Source organism: Anomalospiza imberbis, chromosome 8, assembly GCF_031753505.1.
Source record: "Anomalospiza imberbis isolate Cuckoo-Finch-1a 21T00152 chromosome 8, ASM3175350v1, whole genome shotgun sequence".
Classification (NCBI taxonomy): Eukaryota; Metazoa; Chordata; class Aves; order Passeriformes; family Viduidae; genus Anomalospiza; species Anomalospiza imberbis.
This window is the reverse complement of record NC_089688.1, coordinates 879,974-906,935: the sequence shown is the minus strand read 5'-3', so window position 1 is coordinate 906,935 and position 26,962 is coordinate 879,974. Positions and strand designations below refer to the sequence as shown.

General features: G+C 40.8%; 1 protein-coding gene and 1 long non-coding RNA gene across 3 annotated transcripts in view; one reads left to right on the top strand and one right to left on the bottom strand.

Moving 5' to 3' along the window:
• CTNNA3 (catenin alpha 3) overlaps positions 1 to 26,962 on the top strand; it is a 427,360-nt gene that overhangs the window by 281,587 nt on the left and 118,811 nt on the right. The window contains exons 10-11 of the mRNA XM_068196847.1: positions 2,692 to 2,784; positions 23,927 to 24,083. Coding sequence (XP_068052948.1) covers positions 2,692 to 2,784; positions 23,927 to 24,083 — 250 coding nt within the window. The remainder of the gene's footprint in view (positions 1 to 2,691; positions 2,785 to 23,926; positions 24,084 to 26,962) is intronic.
• LOC137477705 (uncharacterized) overlaps positions 19,171 to 26,962 on the bottom strand; it is a 499,166-nt gene continuing 491,374 nt past the window's right edge. Inside the window, exons 1-2 of one of the 2 annotated variants that reach the window (XR_011001148.1) lie at positions 20,849 to 20,934; positions 19,171 to 19,817 (exon numbers count right to left, since the gene is read on the bottom strand). This is a non-coding gene — a long non-coding RNA (uncharacterized lncRNA). Of the gene's footprint in view, positions 19,818 to 20,848; positions 20,935 to 26,962 lie in introns of those variants that run through there. The other variant, XR_011001149.1, reaches the window with a different exon arrangement.

Genomic DNA, 26,962 nt, shown 5'->3' with positions numbered 1-26,962 from the left:
CAATGCTACTTTGTTTAACTTAATAGATATTTTTAAGACACCTTATGTGAATATTACAAATCTCTATTTGCTGTTGTAAAATGGCCTAACATAAATTCCTAGTACTTATACCCTTGGTTTGCTGCTTGTGCTTTGAGAATACTATTCTGAATTGGGCCATGAGCAAGGAATGCTTAGAGCTGAAGGATCAGGAGGGGAAGCATACTATCACAAAGTTGTTCCTCCTTATATTAAAAAACCCTTTTTCCTGTTGACTTCAAATAAAAAGGAATACTTGTGTGTTAAGAGCTCCTTCCCAGCCTAAGCATGCTTTGTCAGAGAACAGTCACACTTTTTTACCCTGCTAATCTCCCACATGCTCTGGTAACACTCCCAGAATTTGTCCCCAGATGCTGATCTGTTACACTGAGCCATTGGCACCAGTTGGTTTCAAGTTCATTCTCATACTCTGGACAGGGGATTGGAGTACATGATCTCTGGAAACCTCTTTCATCCTAATTTATTATTCTGTGACTGTGACACAGTGTACATCAAGGACTGTATTTGTACTGAAATGTTGGAGCCAGTGTAACTAGGAAACAGGATAAAAAGTTGCTGGAAGCTGTCTGTATCTGCCTTGCTCATCAAGACAGGGACAAAACTGCTTAGAGCAGTTCCTCACTGATAAACAGGAGCTCCATATTGCACACATTTGTACTGGATTCCAAGAAATATAAGTAAAGTTTTCCTTGAAACTGCCAAATGAATTTGAAAAACCTGAGGAACCTTATGGCAAAGAGAAAAAAAAAAGCTGCTGAGAGTTTTTGTTCTGGTGGAATGGCTTGCATTGCCTTTTTATTTTACCCTTGAAAAGTTACTGCTTTAGACATAGAACAGTTCTTTAAATCAATAATATTTGCACTGAGTCCTGTAGTGTGCTTCATTTTACATAGGTGGTGTAGGAACGAAGTGTGAGTGAACACAGATTTAAATTAGGGATACACAAGCACCTCAGTGACTGGGGCAAAGGAATTAAAGTACTGAAGCCAGTGTGATTTAATTGTTGGGACCAGTAGTGAAAACTTCTGACCTGCACTCCAAAGAAAAACAACTAAAACAACTAATTTTTTTTTCTTTTTTTTTTTTTTTTTTTTTTTTGGAGGGGAGGGAATAGCATCTTTTAGGGTTGTATTGTGATGATATAAAGTCATCTGTGGGTAGTTTAGGCTGAAGAGTCAGGAAGGAAAGCATAGAATCAAACCCTTTTTTCACATACTGCATTAAAAAACCAACCTATGGCAGTTTACTTCAAATAAAAGAGAATACAGTGTCAGTGCATTGCTGAAAACTAGATTTCTTCAGTCTCAACCATTTTTTTAATGTGGAAAAGATAATACATCACATGGGTAGGGAAGCAGTGAATTGTATTGGAATACCAGGGAAAGTTGTACGAAGTACTTTTGTGTAGGCACAGGTGTACATGGAGGGCCCTGCATTCTGAATCTCACCCCCTTCAGAAAGTGTTTCTTAATCTCTTCTGAATGTTCAATAGGAAAAGTAATTTATTTGTCTATGTACTGACTAATGCCCTGTAATTACTTCTATCAATTAAGTAAGAATAGTAAAAGCCTTTGGTGTAATAGATTTTTCTTGAACTAGTAGTGGTGTCCCAAAATGTTGACAAAGGAACATTTGCTTTATTTCATGGCAGCTGACCTGTAGAAGGTGTTGTATGAGTTTTGGGTGACTCCAAAATAACTATGGCTGTCTGTGTTGGTATTTGCAGCACTGCAGAGGTCTGGCTCAGGCAGTTTTTGGTCTGCATTAACATTACAGTGGTTGTAGGCAGTGCAGCTACTTCAGGGAAGGCTGTGATGGTGTCAGGTGTGGAGTAGTTTACAGAAGGACTCGATATTACTACAGTAGGATAAAAAGATCTACTGGACCCCAGTGCCCCAGCCTCTCTTGTACCTTTGTCAAACCTGTCTCTTTCAGCCTGTTGATACTCATTTGCAGTGAGATACTTTTTCCATCATCCATTTAAACTTGTGGAGCATTGTGGAAGAGATTTTTACTTTACAGGAAGCTGTATCTCTATGGTGTATGTTATAATAGAAGATAGATTTCTTCTTTCAAGTTTCAGATTTCAAGTTTCCATGTACGTTGTCACTGTTGGTTGCACTGTATATGCTGTATGACTATGAGCATTTCAGTTGAAAACCATACCACTAACTAAAAGAATCATTTTTGATAGCTCAGGTCAGAAATTACTTTGTGTTTAATTACAAGTCAAGATAAATGTTATTGGAGCTTTAAGGTCTTAAAAGTAAGTTTAAAAGAACAGCGTAAAAGCTGGTTATGGTTTGAAGGGCTCTGAAAAATTAAGGGGCAAGATCACAGGCAATCTGCTGAAACCTTAGGCTCTTACTTTGAAATTTCCTCCTATTTTCTAAACACCACTCTGCAGCTGTTACCTGCTGAGCCTAAATTGGGGTGAAGTGGTAAGATTTCTCATCACTGTCACCTCTTTCCACAGCTCTTTTTCCCTCCTGCAGTGTTTCCCTGTTCAAAAACATTCTTTGACAAAATATTTCTCCTCTCAAATGAAGGCTTTGTAGCAGAGATGTTTTTTGGCAGGTTTGAAGTCTGAGCAGGAATACTTGCTTATAAGGCTGATCGCTAATTTAAGTTTGTCTATTTATTTTTTTTAAGGTTGCCAATCTTGCTTGCTCGTTGTCAACAAATGAAGATGGAACGAAAATTGTCCAAATGGCAGCGAATCACATCGAGACTTTGTGCCCACAGGTAGGACTTGTTCACTTCATTCCCAGTGCAGTGCACTCACCCTACACTAGGGCGTTGTCACACAATGCAGATGTTTCCTCGTGTTCCTTTAGTCTGATTTCACATTCCATTTACTCAGCTCAGCGTAGCAAATGGAGACCAAATGATAAACGCAAGTACTTAGGTAATCTGTTCATTTCCTCTGTGGTTAACATAGAAATGATTAATAGTCTGTATTGGTTGGGAGTTCTTAAAAACTGCAATTGCAAAAGTATGCTGCTCTGTTTCTGAGACACCTGATTGAATGAGCAGTTGTAATGTGAAACATTTGGGATAATTTACTCTAAAACAGTACCTATTTTGACCTTTAACTTGAAACTCACCACTTGATTTGGTTTTTGTGTAAGTGAACAGTAAGGTATGAATTCTTCTGATTATCACCAATTTAAAAACTTGACCTTTCATCTTAAGGAAATGAATGGAAAAAAAGCACAGCTACAGACACACTTTTTCTAAGATATTAAGTGCCAAAAATGTGTTCACTTTGTCATGTTCAGAGTTACAGAGATAAACTTCAGCTTAAATCTTTTAGAGCAAAGATTTTACTGATTCCTGTGACTCTGATCTGTGTTGCAGCCTTGAGGCTGCATAATTTCAAGATCATTAGTTCTTTGAAGAACACTGTGATTTACACAGTGGCATAAGTATTCTTACCCTTTTGTGGTAATGTAGTTGAAATAAAAGTTGAAGAGCAAATATTAATATGTTCAATAGCAAGCTTGAGAAGTCCATTTTATGCCTGCTGAATAAATGCAAGTCTTGGAGAAATGAAAAATATCTGTCAAGGAAGTGTGATGTTCTGAAAATGTCACAAATCAATGTTTTCTCTTGAATAATTCAGTTTCAATGGCTGTTTTAATTCTTGAAGAGTTCTGTGTTTCAGATCACATTCTTATGTGATTTAATGTGTTCCTGGATTTGTAAGGAAGGCTTCTTCCAGCTTCTTTGTTTCTCTAGGGGTCAGGTGTACTTTTATAATGGATTATTATGCATCCTGATACAGCTTTTTAATTGAAATTGAAACCACCATATCTGATACCAGGATAAAATCTAATTTTGACTAAAATATCGATTTTTTCTTCACAGCCATTTAAATGTCTAGGCTTTTAATTTCCTATACTAAAATGAAAGTTTCTTGGGTTTATTTCTTTTCTTTTTGTTTCACCTCAAGGTAAACTGGGATGAATTAGTTGATGATTATAGCTCTGACTAAAGAGAGAACGTGGAATACACAGATTATATTACTGCTAATGGTGTCTTCATTGTGCAGGATTTGCTGCTTTCTTAGATAAGGACCATGCCCTATGAAAGCAATTTACATTTTACCTAAGTAAGAAATAGCAGATTAAGGCTCCTGCATTTTTTCAGTACACCAGATCATGCCATATCATTTAAAAACATTTCATAGGGAAAATAATTATCTCTTAAGTTCCCTGTGAAGCATGTCAGAATGGGGAAATTCACATGCAGAACTCCCCGATGCTCTTAAATCTTCAGAGTGAAAAGAAAGGTATTTTATGTGCTTTACAAAATATTTCTTGAAGGAAGGCATGGTATGGATTGAAATCTTATATAGAAGAAATAAAAGAGCCTCCCCACCCTGAATGCCCCAAAAAGTACCAACCAAAAAAACCCCAGCACTTACAGAAAACACCTTGGAGTTTTGCAGATTTGACAGCAAAACTTCCCATGGAGCACAGAGGAAAAGGCAGCTACAGAATTGGCAAACACTTCAGGAAAGCCTTTTGGCTTTTGTTGCATTAATCATACATCATACATCTCATCTATTGTAGGTGAAATTTAGAGGGTTGATTTTGAACCTTCTTTTTTCTGTTTTGTCAAGTGAAATTATTAGTAAATATTTTGTTCAACAAATGAAATAAGCTGGGCATTTATATTGGAGCCAGTGCAAGACACATAATGATCCTGGAATGCTATGAGTGCTTCATGAGAAATTAATTTAGTGTTAAATCAGTAATAATAGAAAAAGTTAACAGCTGGTTGCATATGATTTGATAAATTGTTTCTGTTCATGTAACTCACTGTTCATTGGGGGAATTGGGTGTTTCCAGGTAAGATCTCCAGTGTCACTTGCATTGTCACCATGTTACTGTCCTGCTGTGCCAGCAAAGTCTTGACTTCAGCTGAGTGCATGGGAAAGAAAGGGAAGGGAAAGAACCACCAGAAGCAAACAAGCTTTCATTTTCAAAAACAAGGCTGTAAAACTGTAGAACTGTTCTGCCAATACCCATTTTGGGTTTGTTACTCTTGTGCTTCAGTTCAGTGGTGTGTTTGGGGAAGACTGTGGTTGCTCTAACTGTCCTCTGAAATACCTGATAGATGGTAAACCTATTAATGTAGAGAAGGAGAGCTATCCTGTGGGAAACCAGAGATTAGCAGATGAGAATCTGGTTTCTCTATCTAAATTCTTCATAGTTTTTTATATTTTTATGGTCTAATCAGCTTTCAAATCCTGAGCTGCTGCTTTTGAGAAGAATGTCCTTGAGCATAAAGCTGGAATAGTTGTATCAAAATGGAGGTCGGGGTGGGTGGTCTTAAGGAAAACAGCTAAGATGATCTTCAGTGTGTCAGAGGGCTCACCTAGACACTTTTTGTTAGCATAAAGATCCTTGGAGAGTTGTAAGGAGCAGGGGGTTTGGGATATTTTAGAAGAACTGTATCTGAAATAGTGAATTTTAGGCTCACTTCCTTTGAAAGGGAGCTCTCATTGGAGCTTGCTGCTAGTTACCAGAGTGGTACAGGATAATTACTGGAACATCATGTAAGGAAGGAAAATGCAAGAAAACCACACAAATGTTCATGGTTTAGCTTAATCTTCAGATGGTGATAAAAAACTTTTGAAAGTCATTTGATCCCATGGAAAATTTTACCAGATATTTTAAAGAAGAGGTGTAAGCACTGATATAAGCAGAACCTTGGATCTTAGTATTTTGGTGAGCTCTGTTTTTCTCTGAAGTATTGAGAGATAGATAGAAACCATCTGGTTATAAACTGAGGTGAGAAGCAATTCTGTGTAACTAATGAAAAGCGCGTAACACTTGGCACAGTTGTGAAGGATTCAGCTGTGATTTTGAATGCCATCTTTTCTTGCTGCTTAGAACTTAATATGCTGCTAGTAGCTTTTGATACTGCCTGGTATGTGATAAACCAGTGTGTGATAAACCAGTATGTAGCAGCGAGGGGTTTGGATGTTGGTGGCTGCTGCCTAATCCCCAGTAAGCACCTCCTGTGGAAAAGCTGCTGGGGTGAGCGTTCAGGCAAGGCCACACACCACACTCACCATGGCCAGCTCAGCAAGGAGAGGCAGAAGGGCCTCTGTATGGTCAGTTCCAGCCAGGCTTATTTCAGCACCCCGAAGGGAAACCAGACGAGAGCCGTGGCCATGTGCTCTGCACAAAGTGAAGTATGGGGTCATGGGCCAGTGGTCTGCGGGCACGGAGCTGGAGCAAGGGCATTGCCCTACAGGGAAGATGGGGCCAGCCACCAGGGGTACCACAACCAGTGAGGAAACAGGGAAAGGAGAAACCACAAGAATTAGGAACATATTGGGAACGAGAACTGGGGTGGATCAGTGTTGCGAGGCTCCATGGGGAAATCTTCTCTTTCAGCCGAGGTGGAGACTGTCTGGTATATAGCCCTCTCCTCCTGGGGATTTCCCTGAGGGCTTCAAAGAATTCCACACCAGTAAATATAGAAAGTTATTTTTTGGCTGTGGTGGTAAATTAATCACTGTGGCAGTTAGGTAACATGGAGAGAAGTATTGGAGTAAGGAAGATGCTGAGCTGATCAGTGGGAATATATTTATACACATCATGTTTACAGACCATTGAAATACTGATCTGACAGCTCTCTTGAACACTTTGTATTTGGCTTGTCCAGCATAATTCATCTGTTTCTTCAATGCCAACACGACAGTCTGGAACTGGCTGCTATATTTTGGTCTTATAGAGCTGTTTCTCTATTGACACGTGTACCTGCAGTGAGGAGAAGGGCAAAAACCACCAAGCCTTGCAAGAAATCAGTCCCTGCAGCCTTCCTTTCTTTGAATTTGAATAACGTCAGCACTGTTGCTGTGATGCTTTCTTTCCTATCTTGCTAGCAGAGAGTATTAAGCGTGTCATGTGTCTTTCAGGATCATGTGAAAAGGTCTGCATTTATCAGTAAATTCAGAAATACCACAGAACCAAGAGCTGAAAGGTTGAGGGTTTTTTTTGGAGAGCGTGTGTGTCTGCAGAAGGGATCCAGGCAAAGCATCTCCGTTTCAGTCCAGCAGCCACTTGCATTCTCTGCTCTTCCGGGTACAGCGATGCCCTGCAGTTTGGTGCAAAGTGTCATGGAAGCCTTCAGCAGCCCAACAGTGACAGCTCTGCGCCCCACACGCAAAATCCAACTTGAGAAGCTCTACTTCCCAAGCAGGGCTTGTATGCTTTCTGCTTGCTTTCTTAGAAAATGATTGTGACTTTGTTATGCTTCATAAGTTTTGATCCAGCTTTCATGTGAATGTCCTATAATTTTTTTCTCAAAATCAAACATTGTGTTTTTCTGTTACGAAAATGGATGGAGGAATTTAGCTCTTCCTTTGAGAAGAGCTAAAAAATTATTTCCATGGAATTACACTTAAATTGCCTAGCCTTTTTTTGTTGATACAGACAAATGGATTTTATTTCCTTCTGTGTAATTCTCTAGGAAGTAGGTAATAGCAAACATGAAAATTCTTGCTCACAAAAATGAGACTTGATAGCTAATCAGTGGGCAGGATCTTCTGATGTGGTTAATTTTTCAGGTATTGGAGTTTAAGTATGTATTTTATAATGCTGTGGATTTTTGAAACTAGCAGTTCATATTTCCTGTATGTTTACTCTTTCATGAGAGAAAAATCAATCATCCATTTTGTTATTTGCTCTGGCACATTAAATAGTGAGGAACACAGAAGATTTTTTTCTTACACTCATAAAGAATTTTCACCAACATCACTTTAATAACCACAGTTTCCTCTTCTTGCTTGAATCATCTTTGTGGCATCTCCTTTTATCTGTATTAATACAATTTCCTTCAGATACAGGCAGAAGTAATGGGGGAGAACATGGTAAATCAGAGAGTTCTCTACCATCTGCTTTAAAAGACAGACAACAGATGTTAGTATCCAACAGTATCGGACTTCTTAGGTATTATCTCCAGCCTTTCAGTGGAGAATTTAATTAAAAGTATGTATTGTGCCTTAGTGATACTATTTCTGAAAGGAAAGTTACTCTGGTGAAATGATGGTTTTCATGTAGGTTTTCACCATGTTGCAAAGTTCACAGGCAATGAGGATTTCATCATTAACCTTGGTATTTATGGTAGACTTCTTGAGCATTCCTATGTTTAGTTCTTTCTCATGCATTCTCGTTCCACAACCACTTGGTCTGGTTTACGGCATCAGTGCTGCAGGAGACTTCCCTCTCTCCCTGCTCCCGAGCCCTCATTTCTGCCCCTTCCCTCATGAGTAGCAGTGCCATAGCTACTCAGCAGTCTGGGTCAGGAAACTGCTGTGAATCCACCCAGCAAGCAGAAGGTCAAGTTTCCTTCAGGTCAGCTGCCCAGTGTAGTTTGCTGTGCGGATGCCTGAACTCAAGGGAAGGGAGTGAGGGCAGTCTAGAGGAGCTGCTGCTGCTTTTGGTGGCACTGCAGACTCATTGACTGATGCCAGCTTGAGCTGGCAGTGGCACTGCTTTGGTGACAGAAGGCAATGTCCAGGATTGGTGGAGAGCTGTTGCTGCTGGCTCCCAGGAGCCATTGTGTGGAAGAAGTTGTTAGTCTAGTCCTCAGTGGCAGCGGTGATGTGTGACCCTGTTTGGATGGATGGTGCTCTGTACCATCGGAGCAGTGCAGTGTTCATGTGAAGGGCAGTCTGCACTAAAGGGCCGTGTACAAAACCAGGTGCCTGGCTATGTGACAAAGACTGAAAGTGGTACAAGGAAAAGATCTTTTTTATATCCCCTAGCATAATGTACTGACACCAGTTTTTACAGGACGTTATCTTGCTCAGTTTATGGAAATCGAGGTTTGTCATTTTCAAAACCTTGTCATGAGCTTATTGGGATACTATGAATCCTAAAGCTGTGGAACACCAAAATGTGTTGGAAGGCACAGTACTTTATGCTTCTGTACAAATAGACTTAGATGTTTACTTTGGCTTGAACTTCTCTAATGAACTGTTTGAAGGGGGGGAACCTCCCCCCACTGTTACTCTTAGGTTCCCCCAAAAGTCTCATGCTGGCTGTGACTGCTTGGCTCACTTATGATAGTACTTGGAGAAAGATAATTAACTACAAAATGCCTTGAGGTTGTTTTCAGTCTTAACTTTCATCTTCCAGCATCTGTTGTGTTAGAATAGAATACTCAACAAACTCTCACTTTGTAATATTAAACAAAAATACAAACCCTGAGGAGCCTCAGCTTCTGTAGCAATACAGAGGCTGTCCTGTTTTATCCTCTTCGTGCCTCACCTGTAATCAGTGTACATAACACATGAAACTGATTGAGATTTTAAAGTTGCTGGAGGGCATTTGCTATAGATTCATATTGCACCAAAGTGCTATGAATGTTTTATAAACAATTTGTTTTTCCCTCTGCCTTTAAAACTTGAAAGTGTTTTTCCTAGAAAGGTATTTTTTTTTTATCTCCTCAAATTCATCCTTCTTTTCTGGATTTATAATTTAGAGATGGTACATTTCGTTGGTGACAGTCCTACAGCAAAATGCCAGGAAGGGAAAGAATGGCAATAAAATATCATTATTAGAGACTTCTTGTAGTAAAAAACCTACTGAGTCTGGGGAAGAGGGTAGGAAAGCTTAGAGTAGTACAAGACAGCAAAATAATACCACTGTTAAGAGATAGAGTCTTACATAGTTTTTGGAAGAGAGGGATGGGCAGCAATAAAGAGCCAAGAGAGGTGTGAATAGCACAGGCTGACAAGGGAATTCATTGCTCTTGTTGAAGCAGGGAACTAAAATCACTGATCCATGAATTCATCTGACATGGCTTTTTTCTGGGACATTTTGCATCTCTGTTACCAGCTTTGTCTCTAACCTGGAGATGTTTCCCAGCTGGAATACTGGCAGTGTGATAGGGATTCTTGTGGATGCTCAGCACCCTGCAGTCACCTGGGGATGTAGATGAGGAACAGATGGAAGCACTTAGTCTGGCAAGCGCTTAGCGAGGTGGATGAGGTACACACGTGTCTGGTGTAGCTGCACTGATGACAGGATGGGCTGCATGGTCCACGTTCTTGTGTGTGCCTCTGTGTCCCAGGAGCTGCAGCTGTGGAACAAATTTTCTGGAGATTCCTACTGCCTCTGCATGAGCTTGAAAGCAAAGGCACAGCAATTTCTTTTTATTCCCTGCACACGATTCCCTTGCCCTTTGTGCACGGTCAGACTTCAGTGATTTGGGGAAATTCTGGCACAGCTCTGAGGGAGGATATTAAAGGAATCATGTGGCTGTGGTCCTGCCTGGGCCAGACTGACCCCCAGCTGTCCCTCCCAGCTGCTACCATTCCATCAGTCTGTGGAGTATCTGACCTGGAGAGGAGTGAGAGCACAAATCTTACAGATGTTGGTTGATTCATGTCTCTGTATTGTAAAATGTAGGCGAACCCAGTGGGAAGAAATGCTGATGTCCAACTCCAGTTCAGAAGGCTGAATGATTTCTTTATTATAAGTATGCTATAATACATTGATATACTATTTAAAGGAGATATTAAAACTACAAACCTACTTTTTCTAACTACCATATCTAACTCACTCACAACTCGTGACCCTGTTCTCCAGAGTCCAGCCACAGGTGGGTTGGATTGGCCATCAGGCTCAAACAATCCTCACCAGAATCCAATCAAGCAATCACCCCAGGTAAACAATTCTCCAAACACATTCCACATAGGAAAAACAAGGAGCAGAAATAGAAATTGCCTTCTCTTTCTTTCTCTCTGTGCACCTCTATGAAAAATCCTGAGAGAGAGAGAAGAATGTCCCTGTGACATCTCTGAGCTTCCAGGATTCTAAAAAGAGCTTTTAAGTGGTTTTATAGCAGTGTAATCAAATTCAAGGCAATGGATGACTACCCTTCTTGTGTTTTCATGATTTCTGAGTGCAAACTACAATGCTATAATGTCATTAAATGTGGCAAAGAGAGGTAACGTGATCTGCAAGGGGATTTTCTGTGTTCCATTTTGCATTCATAGTTGCAAAAATATCTAGTTTTTTGCCTGCTTTACTAAATTACTAATTAAAAGTAATTAGGAAAAGTCACAGCAGCTTTGAAAGTAATAGTAAAAGTAGCAAGTGCAGCAGCTGGTTTCCTTCCTGCATCTCTTAGATGATTGTGCATTGTTGTTGACAAGGAGGCAAAGTCGTAATTTGCTATTCTGAGTTAGAAAAGCTTTGGTTTATGTCATAAAGCTTTTGCTACTATTGCAAATAGAGTAATTTCAGGTGTTTTTTACCAAGCTAATTCTCCCCCAGTATATCTTTAGGTGATGAATTGATGGGAATTAAAGTTTAGCTTTCAGATAAGGTCATGCCATTATGTGTATCTTGGGATTGTAGTTCTTTCAAGACTATTCTTAGGATTTTGTGGGCTACACAGGCAATTTGATGTGTACTTGTAGATAGTTTTGGATTTGTTAAGAGCTCTATAAAAGTCTTTGGTGGTGTTGGTTTTCACATTTTATTTCCCATGTGTGCTGGTATTGGCATCCTAGCAGGAAAAGATATGGACAATGTGTTTGGCTAGAATGCCATAACCTTACTCTGGATTTCAATGTCCCTTTCTGTCCCTTTCTGTAACTTCCTTGAATATTGAACTGTTATCCCATGTAGCTTCTGATACCCAGGAACTGAAATGAGACCTGGCTAACAGGATGGTGGTTGTTGTCCTGTGCAGGAGCGTTTGCTCTAATTGACCTCAGAGGTCAATTAGTAAGAGGATGTACAGTAGAGAATGTTCTGACCACATGGCTATAAGAAGAACATCAGAACAAGCACAAATGAATTTGGGTGTAAAACCAGTGGTGGAGCCCTGTTTTCCTGGGGTTGGCTGAATATGTGTCTGAAGATGGGAATTCCTTGTTTTCCTTTCTTGCATGCATGCTTCAAGTGTGGTTCTTAATTGCTGGCTGGGGTTAAACCACAACTACTGAATGTTCTTACTTAATGCTGCAAGCAGGCTCTTCCTATTGCTGGTCCTGCTGTAAGTGAAGACAAACACATCACCTGAGTGTTATCCTGGCCATAATCCTGCTAGAGGAAGAGCATCACCTGAGTGTTATCCTGGCCATAATCCTGCTAGAGGAAGAGCATCACCTGAGTGTTATCCTGGCCATAATCCTGCTAGAGGAAGAACATCACCTGAGTGTTATCCTGGCCATAATCCTGCTACAGGAAGAGCATCACCTGAGTGTTATCCTGGCCATAATCCTGCTAGAGGAAGAACATCACCTGAGTGTTATCCTGGCCATAATCCTGCTAGAGGAAGAGCATCACCTGAGTGTTATCCTGGCCATAATCCTGCTAGAGGAAGAGCATCACCTGAGTGTTATCCTGGCCATAATCCTGCTAGAGGAAGAACATCACCTGAGTGTTATCCTGGCCATAATCCTGCTAGAGGAAGTACATCACCTGAGTGTTATCCTGGCCATAATCCTGCTAGAGGAAGAACATCACCTGAGTGTTATCCTGGCCATAATCCTGCTAGAGGAAGAATCTGGTCGGCATGGGCCGTTGGCTTATTTGTCTGTTCCCAGTTCAACAGAACAAATAAGCCAAGTGTTGAACTTGGTGAAGTGTGATAAAAAAGGGGTGGATTGGCTGGTCAGAGGGATCCTAGAGGAAGAAGGCCTTGAGGAGGTAGAGGAGGCCTGAGGGAGAAGGAACAATCCAGAGAGACACGAAGAAGAACAAAACAAGGAAGAGAGTTGCTGCTGCAGAAGATCTGCTCTGAGGCCAGTCTGGGTCTGCTGGAGTTAGAGGCTGCTGTTGGAGCCTGCAGTCATAGTGGAGCCAGGTAAAAGCCTGCAGTCAGGCAGCAAGGAAATGCTTGCAGTCATATTCCAGCAGGATCAGCCAGCAGTCAGAGTCTGTCAGAAAAGCCAACAGCAGGAGTTTGCTGTAGTCAGTCAGGATGGCTAAGGTGTAAAGAAGAATAAACCAGGACCCTTTTCACGTTAAATGAGAGTCTGTGTCTTGGCTCATTTCTACCCCTGATGAGAGGTCTGCTGCTCTCTCAGGAGCAGCAGGAGAGAGGAGCAGCTCGGGAAGATTGGGGTGTTTGTAGCCTGCAGCAAGGAAAGCCTTAGCTGTACCATAGCTGTGGGAGTGTGATGTGTGTTGGAGGCTGAATGGCTTGTCCAGTTGGAGCAGCAAACCCAGCTAGGCCCAGTGGGAAGAAGTTTTATCCCAATGTAGTTGGTACCACTGGTGTGCTTTGATAGAGCATTTACACTGCCTAAGAAAATGTAGAAAAGTTTTACATCTTTAAAAAGCTTTGCTCCACGAAGAGACTTGGAACACAAAGGTAAATACGTTTATAGTGTACTGCAGGTAGCTGAGCTCCAGGTCTGGATGGAGCACATCCACTATGTTATTTTATACTCAAAACCATTATAAGCAGAATTCAGATTTTTTTTTTTTATTTTCCTCTTCTGTGTATCAGTAACTCTTGAGGATTATTTTCACCTTCCATTTCAAGAATATGCTTATCTTGAAATCAGAATTTTGAGAATGCATTGCTCAAGGCTTGATAAACTTGGGTGAAGTGTTCTGTAGCTTTCTGAGCAGAATCTAATTGTCCCCATGTATACAAACTGTAGCTACAAGAAAGTAATTGTTTAGTTAAAACATCCAAACTGTAGCTAAAATTATTTAAGTAATTGCCCAGGGTTATGATTTGCTGGATCCTAGGTGAGATCCTGGATAATGAGTGTATAGCTAATACAAAAAATACAGTTGGAGGAACAGTGTTTTTTTAAATTGAGTCAAAAATGCACTTTTAGCTCTTGAAATAAACGGGGGAATTTGTGCAATCCACCCCCATACCTTCAAATATCCTATCAAAAATATTCCCTGGGTCACTTACAGACACTATTCAAAAAGGCAGAAGCAGGAATGTTTATTCTTCTTACTTGAATTTCAGTACTGCAAAATAAAGTGAAGTTAACTGAAATTGTGGTTCCATGCAAATCAGACACCTGAAATCTGACTTGCAAAAAAAGCCCAAGGTATTTGGGGATCTGCTGTCTGCTACACTTGTCAGGTCAAGTGAAGTAAGCTCTGGAAGGAAAGTGCTGTTGGATGCACTTAAGAATCAGTCTGTAAGTGTTCAGCCTGTTCTGATGTCTGTCTCCAAAAAATAGAGTGACTGTTCACCCAAGTGGAAATACTGAATATTTAACTGTGTTCTCAGTTCTTTTGTACTTTTGTGACATTTTTAACTAAAATAATGAAGTGCTTGTTTTGTTAAAGGTAACTTTGTGTGCCTTTTCAGTAGAAGGGTTTCAAATTCATTTAGAAAAGTGCATATAGTCCCTAAGTAAAGCCAAAACACAGATGTGTACAGGGCTAGGAAGAACCTTAGAGGACTGCTTGGTGTGTGGGTTGGGTTTGGTTTTGTTCCTGAGGAGCATATTGTGCCTCTCAGCAGGGCTAGACTGTTTTGGAAGGTTTGCTTTTGAGTGAAATTACACAATTTGTTTTAATAAAATATAAAAATCTTATCCTAGTGTAACAATAACATATTTCTGTGTATCACTGGCTGCCACTGCCCAGACACCAGGAGACAAAACTGTGCAGAATTTTGTCTTAATTTTTTTGCCTGATGTATCAGATCAATAATATTTGTAGAATTGCTGGGTTACCCCCTTGCCCACAGTTCTGCTTGTTCTTGAGGGATTGTTTATCTGTGTGCTCTTAATTTAGACACAAGTTCCTTGGCCAGTGGCTTGTAATAACCATGCAGAAATTTAATCTTCCTTTAATTGTTGGTATCAAGAAGGCTTTTGCTAGATTTTAAGGTGAGGTAATATAACTATTTGTTCACTGATGTTTTTTTGCACAACTTCCAAGTTGCCTCATATTCTCAGAACAAGTAAACTCATATATAACTTATCAAACTTATTACCAAACATAGTCAAGTATGTTCAGTGTTAAACCACGTGCTCGAGTAAGAGGCCTCCTTCCTGATTTTAAATTGTGGGAAAGGAGAAAGAATCTTACTAAGTTCTTTAAATACTAGTTGTGCCAAAATAGAGATTGCAAATAGGACTTTGAAATTTTATCTTGGGTCATAATTTGTCTTACTTGTTTTCACCACTGCATTTGGTATTTTAGGGATTGCTGAGTTCTTACTGCGTCATTGTTTCTTGTTGGACTTTTGAGTCTCTCTCTGAAGCAGTAGGTGTCTTAATCTTGATCATAATGTGAAACTTCATGGTCATGTACCACCTGTACACTTACCTCCTCATAACTATCAGGACTAGATAATGCTGCTGAGGTTGCATTTTCTGGGCTGTTGTGAGGACAGGAGTGGGCTGTGGATGGAAATTCTCCTATGTTCAGAAATGGATGAAAGGTTCTTGTGGAAGTACGGTCTTGCTTTGTCTTCATATGTCACTTTTGATACAATGATTAAATAATCTCCCTTTACTCTGCATCTACTTTAAACTGTTTCCAGTGGGGTTTTTGAATTTAAAAAACAATTCAAATAAGTTTTATTAACAAATATAGCCAGTAATTTATTTACTCTTGGAATGCGCTTAGCCCTTAGGGTAGAATGTGTCTGTATTGTCTAGAGCTGTTATCAACACGACCTTGCATTGACTGAATTGCATTTTATGATTAAATACGTTGTATACAAGGTATTCAGCTTTCAAAGCTTTAAATTGTTACGGGTTTTTCGTATCTGTGTTACTGCAATTGCTTTATAGGCCAGATGCCAAAGCAACAGTGTCACATATCCTTGCAACTTTTTACCATTCTAGTGGGGTTTTTTGACTTAGTAGTAAATAGATACTCTTTTTTGCAGAGCTTGATTATATCTGTATATTTAAGCTCCCCCACTGTGTTAAGAGAAGTACAAGCCTCAGCTTGGCAGAAGTTCCCCACGATTTGGTGTTAAAAGAACAAAAATAGCAGAGTGCCAGCGTGTTTCTGTGGTTCCTTTAGTAGAACCATTGTGTCCTAGTAGTGACCTAGGAAATCCTGTCATGGTGTTTGCTGCATTGTTTACATTCTATTACCTTTTCCTATATTACCCTGGGGAAGTGTTTCACTCTTGCCCCAGAAGGAATTGATGCCAGTATTTATCATAGAATTATTCTGTAACTGCATTTCAGAACAACAGTAGTTCAGGTTGGAAGGGACCTTAGGATGTCTACAGCCTCTTGCTCATAGCTGTTTCTTTCAGTGCTCAATTTCAAACTGAACTCTGACCTTCCTCTAAACTTAGACTGGTTAAGTGTTGAAAGTCCAAGGGTGGAGACTGCACAAACCGCTGGGGCAACTTGTTCCACAGCTTGACTGAACTTGGAGTGAAGTTGCTCCTGTGTGCATCTGTGCCCTCTCTCATCAGCTCCTCCCTCTGTCTGGTTGCTGTCAGAATACCCTTCCACCATGCATGGCTGTGAACAGGCTGCCTGTGCTGTTTTTGTCATCTCCTGTGTGTTGAAGGGTTATTCTTGGGGCCCTCTGAAGCCACCTTTTCCCCAGGCTGAAAAAGCTCACTTCTCTCTCCCTTCTTGCATGGTAAGGGCTCCAGCCATAACCTTATGGGTGACCTTCTGTTTGCCTTATTGTTGTCTCTGTTGTATCAGAGAGCCCCAAACTGGACACGTTTTCTAGGTGTGATCCAGCAAGTGTCACCTCTTCCTCTGCACCATGGCCATGCCCTTTGAGCTCGCTGTGCTGTCAGCTTTCATTGGGGAATGCTGCTGACACGGAGCAGGGTGTCAGGTCCTTTTCCAGCAGAGCTGCCCCCCAGCCAGCTGCTTCCCCGACTATGTCATGATGAGTATGTTACTCCACCTCAGCTGCAGGACTGGATTTTAGATGTTCAGGTGATCATTTTTGAAAAAAAGGAAGAAAAACCTCAGGTTCTCTTCCACCAAAACCAGCTGGACATGAGTTTTCTTCCTTACAGTCCCAGGCAGTGCAAGTTCTTCTGTGATGTAGCATGAGGTACTTAGTTTACTAACAGCTTGGAAAAAAAAAATCCACCTTCTAAAAGCTAAGAAACCAGTTTTCTATGTTCTGTTGTGTTATCCACGTACATACCTCAATTAATCCTGTTCAGGTATGCTTAGAAATTGGTCACATTACATTAATTATTTGGGGTCAGTGTAAGATGCACAGAATAGTTTTGATTTTAAACAAAGGTATGAATTCTGATCTCTAGAAATGACAGACTCAAATGACACATTGATGTACTGTTCACCTTGAACATGACCATCCTGTTATACTTCCTTTAGCAATAAAATATGGAGCTACAAAGTTTCACCTTACTGTAGCAAAACGGTGAAGTTCTAAAAGGGGTTTGTCCTGGGCTGAGCTCTTTCAGCTTTGCTGTAGTAGCTTACACTAGGGCAGAATTGATCCTTCTGTTCTTGGAGGTAAATTTCTCAAGCATATTTGAGAAATATTTGACTGAACTTGGCTCTGCTGATACTGTGTCAAGTTGATGTATTTGCCCACCTAATTTTGTTGGAAATTAGTGTGCTGGATGTGCAAGTGAATGTAAAGCTGAGTGGCCAGCTCCTCTTCATCCAAAGAAAGGTAATCACCAAACAAAAACCAAGCTATTAATTAAGGTATTTTTCTTATTTTGGTTAGAGGGGCTAACAGTTTTTGGTATACAGAATATCCTTATATTTAATTTCTAAGAAATTTCTAGTTTTCTTCTGCTGTAGTCACTGCCATAGCAGACATTTGCCATTGCTTCTTTCCTTGTTTTATTTATTTATTTATTTTTTTTTTAATTGAAAGACTGTAAAAATATTCTTTTGTAATGTTAATCTAACCCTGCCTATGTACTTTTTACTCTTGGGTTGTCTCCTTTTGGCTGACGCTGAGCTGGAGGGTTTATCCTTCCCTCAAGGCACCATCTCACTGCTTCCCTGCCTCCTGTGGCAGGATGGACGTCTGCTGTCCCCAGATTGTTACTTCTGCAATAAAGGAGTAACTGTGCCAGTCTTGAGCTGACTGTGTGAGTAGTGTACAGGTGTGGGCTGTGGGCCTGTCATGGTCTTGGTGGTTTTTTTTTCCACCCCCACCCCACCATGCACCCTGTTTAGCCCATTGTGCACAGGAGTATGTCCCTGAAAACTTCACGTCCTGTGCATGCCTCAGATTCCATTTTCATTTACCTGTATTTTGATGTAGCAACTGGCTGTTCAGAAGTTAGTAGAAGGTAGGATCTTATTACTTGTCATCATTTTGCTGTGTCCTCAAGCTTCTCTCAACTTTTGTAATCGCTGTCCTGTTAAACTTCAGACTGGTTTTCATTTGATGGAACATACAGAGTATGATGTATCCTGTACTTGGTGAGGACATATGGCTATTACTGCTGTGAAGCTAATAATAGCACATGCTGTCCTCACCTAGGTTCTGCTCACAAGTCCAAGGATTTATTTGAAAATTGGTGATTTAGCTCCTAGTGAAATGCCCCAGCAGTGAGCAGGAGTAGTAGCAGCTTTCTGGTAACCTGAACTGTGGTATTTGTGTGCAGGAATACAAAAGGGGAAAAAGTAATAATGGAATTTGAACAGCCTAATATGCTGTAATAAGGTAGAATAAGGCTATATTTAATTAGCCAGTGACAAATGTTAACCTTATTTTAGATCAGGAAGCAGTGGTGAAACAGGGACTTCTGATGAGCTTTGCTCTCATTGTTTCTTGAGACCAATACAAATAAATCTACACCACAAATGATAGTTGAAGTAGGAAAGCTAACAAACCTCATGAAGCCTAAGAAAGTGACATTTTCAACTTGGTCTCCTGTTGGTGAGTCTGAGTATGTCCCAGTGTGAAGTTTTCTTTTCCTTTCTTGATTTTTTTCTTCTTTTTACAGGAGAAGAGGGTTTAAAGTCTGCCTTTTACTTCTGTGATAATGTATGTCTTCAAGTTTGTTGGGCTAGATTGAGAGAACACAGTCTGAACCATGCATGTGGATCATGGCTTTGGGACAGTTCCAGATAGAACAGAGCTCACATTAGATCTGTGTTTAGCCGTAAGTCTCGTGCCTTGTGTGGTTCCCTGGCAGTCTCCGAGGTCTAGAGTGTGCTCTGCAACTAGATATGACAGGATTTGGTTTTCATAACTATCAGTCTGAATTGTTCTATGGTATGTTTTTCCGAGTTGTTTCCACACTTCTGGAAGCCATGTTTATCCAAAGTAAAATTAAGTCTTTTCTTAAGAGGACATTAAGGGTTAGAGCAATTTACCAGGGGAACAATAAGGAACAGTGTCACCTTTAATGTTTAATTCAGGATTAGCTGCCTTTGTGCGGGATGGACCTGATTTCACTTGTAGCTGTAAGTTTCCTGAGGGTAGCCTTAGGTAAATGCTCTGGTTTGTGTTGTTGAGGTGGTTTTAGAGGTGATAGTCTGCAGCCCTGTGCAGCCTCAGCCCATAAGATGTGCCACGCAGTCTCTGTGCTGTTAGGGCAGGGTGTCCACCTGTCTGGGCTGTAGCTACTGCAGGCTTCAGGACTTTCTTTCCAGTGATATCTGGTGTCATAAGGATTTCTAAATGCACCCATCTGATAAAGTTTGCTACATTCTGTAACAGTTTTGATGACCTTCACAAGCAGTTCACCTCTCTATTGCATGTGGTAAGACAAAAGTTGGTTCTTTTTATCTTTGGTGAGATAAAAGGTGCTGGCTCTGATACTGGAACAGCTTTCTGCACTGTCTCATTGTTACTTTTGGCAGAGCCAACCTGGTAAATCTGCCAAAACAAAGAATAAAATGCAACTAAAAAAAAAGACTATTGTATTTGAGCAGAAATGGAGTTTGACTTTCAGTTAATATCTAATTAGGGGCTTAAACAGAAAAGTGAGAAATTACCTGTTCAGTATTTCAGTCTTGATGGACACATTTTAAAACCTAGTGTGTTTAAAACTAGTTTAAAAACTAGTTAGTGTCCTCTAAGTCAGAACAGGACCAATGTGACCTAAGAATTATCGAGGGGAAATTTTGATCCCCTGGCTTAGAAAATTGATCCTGTGAAAATGGATCAAGCGTGATGGGAATGCAAACAGTCAAAGCCTCAACTCCTACAAATTTCTTAATTTTAGAAGTGTTGGGGAGGCTGCTGTAGAGCCGAACAGAAGTGGGCTTTTATATATTGCAATGTCTGTGGAAAGTTATGTATCTTGGGTATTGCTATTGAAATAGAGAAACTGGAGGTGATACCTTGTATGCACCTGTACACTGACCCCAAATAATTTATGTAATGTGACCAATTTCTAAGCATACCTGTACAGGGATAGGCACTGAATTGAGTTTTTGGGTGTGCTGTGCATCCTAACAAAATGCATAATTTGGACAAAAATACAAGTGGCTGATTGCTTGAAACCTGCTTTCCAACATTTTCAAATGTTTAGAGTTAGAATTGGAAAAATTACTGTAGTGGTTTTGGCTCACCAATTTGAGATTTCCCGGCCAATGCAACAAATAATGTGGTGGGATGAGTGCTGGCTAAATGCCAGTGCACTCACTAGAATGTACTTACTCATTTCCTGCTGTGAGATAGGATTAGGAGGGAGGCAAAGCAGGCTCAAAACTTCAAAAGGGTATAAAGAAAACAGTATTACTAGTTTTTAACATTAACTAACTTTTAACACTATTATTTAGTTATTAACAGTAACTAAAAGAATAATAAGAATCAAAATAAAACTTTTAGAACATTTCTCCTCCACCCTACAACCTTTTCTTTCCTACTAAAAATGTCCATAAACAATTCAGTCAGTTTATTACCTCTAGAATAATCTTTCTTCAGTTCACTTAGGGAGAGGAGTGTCCCTTGCCATGCCATGGAGACTTCTCCACAAGTAACAGTTCCCACGACTAGCAGCTGCCTGGGCATCTGCAATTGTGAAGTCCCTCCCCTTTTTTGCAGCCTTCTCACAGCTGTGTTTATGGGTCACGTCAGCTTATGGGGTGCTATTTTAAGGATGAGCTGTTTTAAGAGTAGAGGTCTCTTTATCTTATCTTTGAAATCATCTTCATCTCTGCAAACAGAGGTGGTCTTCTTCTCTCCCTGTGGGCACAGGGTCTTCATCACTCTTCTCTCTCTCTCTGTTCAAATTTCTCATGGGATCACAGCTACTTCAACATCTGCTTACTTTAGCATAGATGCCTTTGCTCGTATTTTCAATTTGAATGCTTCATCCCACATACTTTTCAATGAGTTACAGGGAAAAAGAGTCTGATGTGTCAATTATATTCTTCTACATAGCTTTACAAGAGGATTTCAGCTTCAACTTAAGGCATCTCTCCATTCTCCTGCCATATGGGACTTGATTTATTACTGACCTTGGTGTTTCTCTATGTGTCTTCACTCTGTCCTTTTCTCTCGCTGAGGAAGGATTGAAGCTCTACAAGCCTTATTTGGGCACTGAAAGAGTTAAGATCTCACCTGAGATGGTGATCCCTGCAGGGACGGGATCCCTGCCAGGCAGTGGCCAGATCACTCATGGTGATGGATCTTCAGGCCACACTGGGGCTGTGTCAGAATCTCAGGGGGCCCGGGCTAGAACAGCAGCAGCCACTCTGGCCACATGGCTGTTTTCCAGCCCCTGCTGTGTTCAATTCCAGCCACGGGGCTGCTTTCTGCACAGGCTGCAGAGCCACCTTGGATTTTTCGGTGGCCGCGCTGTGCGAAGGGCCAGGATCTCATCGGCCAGGCTGAGACTCAGTGGCCGATGGTGTCCTCTCCCCCTGCCCTGCAGCTGCCCTGCCTTGGCTGGGGCCCCATGGCCTCCCCTCGCCTGCCCGGACACCGGGCCAGGAGCGGGAAGCGAAGTGTTTCAGTGAGTCCCTCTGAGCGACCCGCGCTTTCGGGGCCCAGAGCACGCTGCCTGAAAAGGGGCTAGCAAATACACAAGGACGGGTCTTGGTCTGGAGATCCAAAGGGTGTTTACTCTAAGAGGGTCCAGGGACAAAGACAAAAACAGGGTGGAAGGCGCAGGCTTAAATAAGGGGAAGAAGGGGTGGATCTGAGGGACGAGGGCCAATGGAAACAGGGAAAAGTGGCGCCGGAGAGGAGCAGTGAACCAGGGGAACCAACAGGGCAGCAGTAGTGGAGCAGCGTGGCAAATGAGAGCCAGTGGGGATCGGAAAAGGAGAGAACGTTCTAGGGACAATGCCAGTGTGGAAAAGGGGGCTGAACACGGGTGACAGCAACTGGAGGAGCCGATAAAACTTTAAAAATTAACATGTGCTTGCAGAGGCTTATGGGAGGGAGGCTTTTCTCACCCTAACCCTGGAGGGGTTTTTCTCCTAGCCTGTTTCTGCCCTTCCAAGGCTGAAGGGCTGTAGTCTCTGTGGCAGGCCTCCCAGCCTCCACAGGGAAGAACTTCTCTCTCCAGATCCTGGAAGAAAGCTTTTCCAGGCATTTGTTAGTTTTTAACACGTGTGTTCATAGGGGCATGTTCAGCTTTCTAGTGGTTTAACAATGTGTCAGCCTTCAAAACCAGTCACTGTTTGGTGTTTTTAGACACCGAGGAAGCTCTCAGCAGCTCCCCTCAGAAAAACCATTTCCGTAGGTGGCTTCTTCCTGCCTCACCAAATGCCACTTAATGCAAAACCAGCACAATTATTAATTACAGCTTGTGTCCCCACTTTTATAAACATGTCCCCCGGGTGCTGCCTGTTTGATTCCAGCCTTGATGCCTTTTGCTCTTGGCAGTATCAGAGCTCCTGCTCTTTTCCTGTACTGTGACAAATATTTGTTACCACGTCAGGAACCCAGCCGACCAAAATGGGGAGGGCAGAATTCTCATTGGTACTGCACCAGCATATTCTGGTCTGTCTTGCAAAATCTTTTTATGATTGTTTCCAGGGCCTTTTAGAAAGCAAAAGATAACTTGTAATAGATTTCATTTGGGATGTTGGTTTTTTTTTTTTTCTTTTTTTCCTGCTGCTTTTTAATTCTCTGCCATGCTCAGCAGCAAGGGTGTGTTGTTTTTATTCTCCCCATGTTTTTCGTGGTGTTTGGTTGTCTAAAAATCATTCCCTCCTTGATAAATAAGCAGCATTCAGAAGGAAAGAAAGGGAAGTGCAAGGTTAATGTTCAGCTTCTACCCAGCATATGCGTTAGTTATATTTAAAAATGTGTATGTATACAACATCAATAAACTTCCGTATTAGGAAAAAGCCTGTCTAGCTAATTGACTGAAGAGGTATCTAGAGAAATAATCACTTTGGGATCCAGCGTTTGCACCTTCAGTTAGTCTTTTCTGAAAGAGGTGAAATCTACCCTCTTCATGTGGATATAATTTCTGGTTTTAGTCTGAACTGATTGAGCACAACCAGACTGCTGGTTTTATCTAGGTGTAGTATGTGTTGTGTCCCATACCTCTGATCCTAAAAGACACACCTGTTATTCTGGAAAAACCTCCCACTTTTACGTGGCAGAGGCTGATTTTCTCTCTCTCAGTGGAGATACTCCATAGCAAGCTCTTGATGTTAAACTCAGAACTGAAATGATGGTTGCTGTTCTCACATGTTCCTGAAGTGTATGTGAGTGAAAACCTCCTTGTATTTGACATTCTGCAAACTGGAAGAGTGCGATTTTCCAACTAAAATCAAAATGTTGGGATTTTGCTGTCCTCTTCCATCAGCTTCTTAATTTATGAAGCTGAAATGGAAGTTGGCCTGAGCAACATCTGACTGATACTGTGCTTGAGAACAGAACCAAAAGCTGAGGAAACTTTTGTTTGGGGAACAGGAATGCTGCTTTGCTATGTTAAGTAAAACATACGTGTTGTATTGCACTAGATTTGGTTTCTGAAGAAATAATGATTTAGTTGGTTTTGTCTGTTTTTGGTACAGGTTATTAATGCTGCTTTAGCTCTTGCTGCCAGACCAAAAAGTCAAGTTGTGAAAAACAACATGGAGATGTATAGGAGTACGTGGGAGAATCACATCCGTGTTCTTACTGAAGCTGTGGATGACATAACAAGTATTGATGATTTCCTTGCTGTATCAGGTATGATAATTTTCAGAATCCAGTTGTTATTTTATATGCTTTGAAAATTTTTCATCACTTTTCAATAGATGATGAGATTGTGTAGTGATTTGTGAACCCATTGCTGTTGTTTCAAATGTCCCCACCCAGTGGATATTCCTGCTGTGCATGGTTAGAGCTGGGCAGAAGTCCCTGGGGCTGACCAGGTGGGTGTGACAGGGGTACATGTATCCATCCCCACAGCTTCATTTACCTCTGCAGTTTCAAATCCTCTCTGCAGCTCGGAGAAGTGTCCGAGGAAAGGAAGTGCATATCCCTGTGCATGTAGCTTAAACAAGAGGTTTTTGTGATACCCTGTGTTCCAGTTACTGTGGAATGCACAGTAGAATTTCTGGAATTTTCAGTGTCACGGATATTTGTCACACAAAATATACTTTGACAGATCTCTTCGGTGAAGAGGCCTTGGGTAGTAAACTGTATTTACTGAAGCAGTGAGTGTAGCATTTAAAAAGAAGAGAGAAAACAGTTGTTTCACTTTTTGCAGTTTAAAGGTCCCAGTTCTGAATTAAGGTTCTGCCCTCACTGTCTCACTTTCCTTAGTGAGGAGAACAAAAGCATTTCAGTTACACAGTCCCTTTATTTTTTTCCTGTTGCTCCTGCTAAAATATACCTTCATATGCATAGTTTAGAAATCCTTGTATTGTGAAGCACATGTAAATTTGTATAATTCTACTTTTCTGATTTCTCTTAAAGTAGCATAACATGGAAAGGAAGGAAAAGTTTGTCTCTTCTGCCTTAAATGTGGTCTAATTTCTGTGTGTCCGTATGGTCAGTGGGCTCTGTGCTTGCCCATTTCTCTTTGGGCATGTCCTTTGGGTTAGTTCCATTAGATAGGACTGCCTGGTTTATGCAGCAGTAGGAAACACGAGTAGTTCTGCAGGTGTCAGTGGTTTAAAACCCTTGTAAGTGAGCTCACAGCTAAGTTCATATTCCCAAGTTATGCTTTGCTCATTAAACCTGAGGTAGACTCTTGCCTGGAAGGGGCAGAGTTTGGGTGTTCACTGCTCTAAAGCTTACTTGGTATTGTCACCGTGGGGGCTGGAAGCTGCTGGAATGGAGTCCCAGTAAGTGAGTGGGGTTTTTCTTACCATCAAGGTGTGGATATTGCAGTGCAACCAGCATGAGCAGAGATGGCTGTTCAGGCCCTTTGTGGGTCTGCTGATGTGGGATACAGACTTTTCCTCAGGGTAGGGAAATTCTCCTTGCTTTACAGGGCCAGCTGGTGTACCTGGCAAGTGACTTAGATCTGAGTGTAGAAGAATTTACTGCAAATACTGTGGCTTAGTTATTCATAGTTACTCTCCTGTGTGTATCTCAGCATCTTCATACAGAGTAGCATAACCTAAGAATTATTCTCTCCCTCTGTAATTTAGCCTTTGATGGAAGTGCTTTATGAACCTGCTTCTTGTTTATAGTGCAAGTCTTCCCTGTTCCCGAGATATCCTGAAATTTATGCAGGTATTGCTAAAGCTGTTAATAAAGAGATGAAACAAGTCAATTGCTAATGAATAAAATACATGAATCTCTTTAAAACTCAGGATATTTCATAGTAGGTTAAAAATCTTCTGTCAGATTTATTGAGCTCAATTATTATTATTATCTATACAGCTATGATTCATTGAAATGGCACATTTAAGTTTTTTTTTTTTCCAAAATTTCTTGGACTTGAAGAATAAAATTAAGCATTCCAAGAATAACTGTGTGGAAGAAAAATCTGTCATTGGGCAGCTGCTCATTTCACAGAAGACTCCTGGCTTTTTACTGTATTTATATTCTTTGGTTGAACACATGCAAATGATTGACTATTTCACAGTAAGTAAGAGCAGAAACTAATTCAGGTAGCACTGGTGTGTAGGCCTACATGCCATGAGGTCCAAGAAAGGCAAACATTGCTGTATTTCCTTTAAACTGTGTGTAGAACATCTTGTGTAAGCTTTGGTGGAACCCTTTGGCACATGTTAATTTAATTTGTTTAAACTTTGAGTGTCATGCTTGTTCTTAAGGGCTCAATTGAGAAGACATTTATCTATGGCAATGTCACCTTTTTGCTTTGGGAAGGTTTTTTTTTACTAATTCATGTACAAAGAAGTAATTATTAGGAGTAATTGTAAGGAGCAGTGCAAACCACTCTTGGTTTACTCCACAGGGTATTAGCACCATTGCTGTGTTCTGAGGGATTAAAACATTCACATACTGCTCTGTCTAAATGGAAGGGTTAGAAGTGTAATAGAAGATGGTTATCTGCTCTTTTTTTGGAAATTACTCAGTAATTAGGAAAGGTAATGTGCATAGAGGATTTTGCATCGTGTTTGAGAGGAAGGGAATTCCAGAACCGGTATTTAACAGCTCTGGTTTTTTCTACAGAAATTAATATTACACATCTCATGCCAACGTGGGCATTCTGGGCAAGAAATACCTTTTTAAATAGCAGATTTCTTTCAAAACAGATTCTGTGCTGTGGCAGCTCCTCCCTCATGTGACTTAGAGTTGCTGAGTTTGCAGGTGGTGGGGGAAAGGATGAATCCTGGAGTGTCAGAATTGCATTCAGAGTTACAGGACACTTTTTAGGAAATACAGTAAACACACCTTCCCTAGTGATTCAGAACTCAGCATCATACAAGAGAATTGCCTACTTTAAAGTTCATTTAAAATTTCTTCTTGGACTGATTGAGAGGTCAATTATTTCTGACAATCCTGCCTGTACTGGCACTCAGGGAATGAGAATTGTGAGCATTTGGAAGGTTGGTTGTTTTTTCCTTGTTGCTTTTTTTTTTAATTTTTTAAATGTTCATAAATGAGATTTAATAATAAAACGCTGGTCTTCTTTTTCTGACTGTATT